The sequence below is a fragment of the Fulmarus glacialis genome, unplaced genomic scaffold (genome assembly GCF_000690835.1).
Source record: "Fulmarus glacialis isolate BGI_N327 unplaced genomic scaffold, ASM69083v1 scaffold9423, whole genome shotgun sequence".
Lineage (NCBI taxonomy): Eukaryota > Metazoa > Chordata > Aves > Procellariiformes > Procellariidae > Fulmarus > Fulmarus glacialis.
The window spans coordinates 353-5,331 of NW_009202251.1; the positions used below are offsets into that span (position 1 = coordinate 353).

The following is a 4,979-nucleotide window of genomic DNA, read 5'->3' on the forward strand; positions in this document are numbered from 1 at the left end:
CCCTCTCCCCACAGGTGTTTGTCCGGAAGCTCCGGAAGGCGTACGGGAAGAGCGAGTGGAGCACCGTAGACCGGCTGAAGGACAACAAGCCCAGCTACAAGCTCGACCACATCGTGAAGGAGAGGTGAGCCACTGGCCAGGTCCCAGCAGAGCCGTCCTCTTTTGGGAGGAGCTTTCCCTGCAGCCACCTGCACCTGTGGAGCCTTCGCCGAGTCCATCCCTCTTTGGGAATCCACCTCCTACAGCAGTTCTGGGGGTTTTGATGGAAACCAGCGTTTCTGGGCTGGAGGAGAAGGCCGTAGCGTCCTGCACACTGGCTGTAGCAAAGCATGAGCGAGCAGAGAGCTGTGCCTGGCCATCCTAGATGGCTCCAGGATCTCCAGGAAGACGCTGAGAGCTCTCCTCCTCTCCCTGAGCAGTGTTTTCCAGGGTCAGCCTTGGAGGGAGGGCTGGTGGGAGGGTGAATCATGCCGTCGGAGTTGTTGAATTTGGTGGCAATGGCAGAGGAGAGGACCCGGGGGGGAATTTGGTCTGGCAGGTCTCTTTGTTGTCCCGGCGATGCCTGGGACCTCGCTGTGCCGTTGCAGAGAGGGGAGAGAGAAACAGGACCGAGAGACGGACGCTGCCCCGACAAGCTGTGAGCTCAGGAGGGGAGATGGTCTGGGCACCTGGCGGCTGCACCGCTGCTCGAGCTGTGGGGCCGCGCCGCCTCCCTCCGACCGCAGCGTTTGAGTCTGGGCCTTGTCCGTCTGGCCGAGGAGTGCCATGTGCCGCACCGCAGGCACGCTTGTCCTCGGTGGGTCCAGGCTGAGATTCCCCAACACTCAGTGCCTGTGGGTGCCCAAAACCTGTTTACACCCACAGGTAATCAGGGGTGTTGCCATCCCCTCGCCAGGGAGCTTCCTGGCTGCCCGGAGAGCCCTGAACCCCGGGGAGCTGCCTGGAGGTCCCTGTGTGACCGTGGGCTCCCCGAGCACCCAGGAGGGACACCCCGACCCTGTGGGTCTCCAGCTTTGGTGGGACATGCAGGAGATGGGTGCTCGACGGTGCCCAGTCCTTTCTCACGCGAGGTCTCCACCAGCCCCAGCAGCTTTTGGTTGACGCTGGGACTGGGTGTGATTCCTCCTTCTCCTCCTGCCCGGGCACAGGTACCCAACCTTCATAGACGCGCTGCGGGACCTGGACGATGCCCTCTCCATGTGCTTCCTCTTCTCTACCTTCCCGCGGACGGGCAAGTGCCATGTCCAGACCATCCAGCTCTGCCGGCGCCTGGCCGTGGAGTTCCTCAACTACGTCATCGCCTCCCGCTCCCTGCGCAAGGTGGGCGCTGCAGGGAGGGACAGGGCCGAGACCTTCCCTGCCCCGAGGGGGCCGTGGAGGCGGGGGCAGTGGACTTGTGCTCCAGGAGGGCACAGGGCCAGCTGTGCTGGCAGCTTCAGGTGGGGAACGAGTCCTGCCGGGCCTCTCTGACGTTCCCGTGATGAAACTGCTGATGGGGGAGGGGTTAACGAGGACAGGGACAAGGGAGCACCCATGGCCTTCCTCCCCCTTAGCCCTCCTGCTGTTCTCTGCCAGGTCTTCCTCTCCATCAAGGGCATCTACTACCAGGCCGAGGTGCTGGGGCAGCCCGTCACCTGGATCACCCCTTACACCTTCGCCCACGATGTGAGTACCTGGGAAGAGCACGGCAGGATCCGTGTGGGACCTGCGCTGCCTCGCTGCTCCCTTCCCTGTGGCCAGGGAAGGGTCGAGGGACCGTCCTGCAGCTCTCGCGCTGCAGAGGCAGGCGAGGCTCTGCCCAGCCTGTGGTGGAGACCACGAGGCCCGGCTGAGAAGGCGTGCAGGGACACAACCCTCTTCTGCCCCCCGGGATGGCTGTACCCGTGTCCCTGTACCTGGCCGTACCAGTCTCCCCGGTTCCTTATTTCCTCTTGTCAGTTATTAAAAATGCGCCTTAATCAGCAATTAAAGATTAACCTGCAGGAATGAGGCTGGTGACACTGAGGGAAGAGACGAGCCAGACCCCGCACCCTCTGCCAGGGTAGTTCTGCCACCAGGCAGGTGGCAGGGCAAGGGGAGAGCTGTGGGTGCCACCATGCCAGGACAGCTGTGTGGCTGTGCTGCGCCTTGCCAAGACCCTTGGCACGCAAGAGTTCACCCTGACAGCAGTGCCCGCTCGTTTCACTCCTGGGCTTTCCAGGGCTTGGCACAGTTGGGTTGAGGCTTTCCAGCTTTGTGGCCTTTGGTACGTCCCGCGTTGGGTCTCACCTCCCCAGCTCACCCCTGCAGCATCTCCTCGGCCAACCCATGTCCTTTCCAGCCAGCATTGCTTCTCACTCCCTTGAGTTCTGGCTGTTGTGAGGCTGGCTGGGTCCCTGCCGGGTTTTGGCTCCTTGCCCTGCTCTTGTTTTGCTTTGCCATGGCCTGCACATCTCACCTGGAGGAGCAGAGTCCCTAGACCAAGCCACCGAGGTCCCCATCCATGATGGGATGGGGTGCTCCATCTGTCCCAGCAGGTTCCTTCACAGAGGGGTGGCCGCAGGGCCCTGTGTAGCAGCCTGGAGAGCTCTCCCTGCCCTGGTCTGGCGGTGGCCATGGATCTCCAGGCCTTGCTGTGAAGGGGGCAGGATCCTCCTCCCTGTGCGGGTGGGACGGGACCTCGTCCCTGCAGAAGGGACTCCGGTCCTCTTGTCCTTGTGTCCTCACCCTTCCCGTGTGCCTGCAGCACCCCACAGATGTGGATTACCGTGTGATGGCCACCTTCACCGAGTTTTACACCACCCTGCTGGGCTTCGTCAACTTTCGCCTCTACCACTCCCTCAACCTGCTCTACCCCCCCAAGGTGAGGCCACCACCTGCCCCGGGGACGCACCATGCTGGTCTGAGCCTGGTGGGACCAGCCAGTGCGGGTGGTGGGAAGCAAACCCATGTTGGAGGGTCAGGGTGATGGAGGGGGGCACGTCTGGGGGCTCTGGATTTGGGAGCTGCCTCCCCACCTTTCTGTTTCTCCCCAGATTGATGGCCAGGCTGATGTTGAGCTGAAGCCGGCAGAGGGCAAGGATTACGCCATGGATTCGGAGAGCTACCTGGAGGTGAGGGACGCTGCCGTCACCCTGGCCCATGGGAGGACCCTGCGTTGCCTTGGTATCCTGACCGCAGACCCCTTCCTGGTGTGGGGCGCTCGGTGTGCAGGGGCTGAGGAGCAGAGCCTGATCCCTGCGTGGCAGAGAGGACTGGTCCCAAACACCTTGCCCCCTCATGCTGGCCAAGGGAGGAGCTGTGCTTGACCTTGGGGGCCACTGGCCTCCCCCCTGCATGGCGAGGGACCTTCCAAAGCCCCAGTGGGGACTGCAGGGTGGGACGGTACATGGAGGAGGCTGAATGTCTGTCTAGTCCTGGGAGGAGGTCTTTTGACCTCTTGCTCTGAGAAATCGCCTTCTCCTTCCTCCGTGAGGCTGCCCCTTTTCCCATCCCCAAAGCACTGGCTGGGTGTGACGCTTTCTCGGTCTCTTCCCGCTGTAGAAACTGTCGGCTCTGAGTGCCAGCCTGGCCCGTGTGGTGGCACCAACCCACGAGGACGAGGTGGAGATGGATGAGTTCCCGGTGGAGGGGGTAAGAGCCTGGTGGGGAAGCTCAGCCCTGGCCTTGGGTGATCCTGTCTGCGGTATGTCTTGGTGCCGGGCAGAGGCTGGCAGGGCCTGGTGTGGTGCTGGGAGGCACTGGCAGGAGGATGGGGACAGCATCCAAGAGCCCTCCTTGCAGAGAGGGGCTTGGCAGGGGCTCTTTGTGGGGAGTAGGCTGAATGCTTTACTCTGAGCAGGAGACTGCAGAGCAGATGGACACAAGGAAGAAGGAGCAGGAGGCCCTGGAGAAGCACAAAAAGCTGTTTGAAGGGCTGCGCTTCTTCCTCAACAGGGAGGTGCCGCGAGAGCCACTGGCCTTCGTCATCCGGTACGTGGTGGGCAGGCTGTCCCCCGGCAGCCCTGCTACCCCGTGCTGGTCTCTCCCAGCCTCTCTATTGGGACCGTTGAGGCTGATCTGCCTGACGTCCTGCGGGCAAGGTGACCCTCAGGGTCCTTCCTGCCTGCCTGACTCCTCGGTGGGTTTTGCTGGCAGGTCCTTTGGTGGCCAGGTCTCCTGGGACAAGTCCCTGTGCATTGGTGCCACCTACGATGTGAGCGACCCCTCCATCACCCACCAGATTGTTGACCGGCCCCGGGTGGAGCAGCAGGTTGTTGGCAGGTGGGTGAGGCTGGTGGCCTGTCCCCAGAATGGCCACCTGGGCTAGCGGGTGTCCCTGGCCATCCCAGAGCTGTCCCACGCTCTGTCTGCTCTCTTGCAGCCCTGTGGGCTCCAGAGCCTGGGGTGGGAGGAAAGAGTCTGACCCCGCGTCGCTCTGCCCCACAGGTATTACCTGCAGCCTCAGTGGGTTTTCGACTCCGTCAATGCCAAGCTGTGCCTCCCCGTGGCCGACTATTTCCCTGGCGTGCTGCTGCCCCCGCACCTCTCGCCCTTCGTGACGGAGCAGGAAGGAGACTACGTCCCTCCTGAGAAGCTGAAGCTGCTGGCCATGCAGAGGGGCGAGAACCCAGGTGATGCGAGGCTCTGAGGTCGGAGGAGTTGAGGAGTTGTTGCTGCCTCAGCAGGGCTGTACCTGCTCCGGGGCCAGCGACTGCTCTCCTGTTGGTAACGGTGGTCTTTCTGCAGATGAAGAGAGCGAGGAGGAGGAGGAAGAAGAGGAGGAAGAGGAGGATGACAATGACAAAGAAGAGGAGGAGGAGGAAGACGAGTCTGAAAAGGAAGAGGAGATGAAGTTAAAGAAGATGGAAGAGCAGAAGACTCAGAGCGACAAGGTACGGCAGCGGAGTGGGAGCCCCAGGAGAAGGCAGCTCTGGTGAGCTCTGTCCCTGCTGGGCTCTGCTCGCTGCAGGGCGTCCCGGCCGAGTCCCTGTTCTGGGACCACTGTGGCTGGGGGGGTG

The 4,979-nt window shown here is 62.5% G+C and overlaps 1 protein-coding gene across 1 annotated transcript in view; it reads left to right on the forward strand.

Annotated features, from left to right (window-relative positions):
- The window catches only part of PES1 (pescadillo ribosomal biogenesis factor 1), a 6,584-nt gene that overhangs the window by 253 nt on the left and 1,352 nt on the right, over window positions 1–4,979 (forward strand). The window contains exons 2-11 of the mRNA XM_009574216.1: window positions 15–124; window positions 1,149–1,320; window positions 1,576–1,665; window positions 2,726–2,842; window positions 3,015–3,092; window positions 3,523–3,612; window positions 3,821–3,951; window positions 4,117–4,242; window positions 4,408–4,592; window positions 4,708–4,852. Coding sequence (XP_009572511.1) covers window positions 1,198–1,320; window positions 1,576–1,665; window positions 2,726–2,842; window positions 3,015–3,092; window positions 3,523–3,612; window positions 3,821–3,951; window positions 4,117–4,242; window positions 4,408–4,592; window positions 4,708–4,852 — 1,085 coding nt within the window. The 5' untranslated portion in view covers window positions 15–124; window positions 1,149–1,197. The remainder of the gene's footprint in view (window positions 1–14; window positions 125–1,148; window positions 1,321–1,575; window positions 1,666–2,725; window positions 2,843–3,014; window positions 3,093–3,522; window positions 3,613–3,820; window positions 3,952–4,116; window positions 4,243–4,407; window positions 4,593–4,707; window positions 4,853–4,979) is intronic.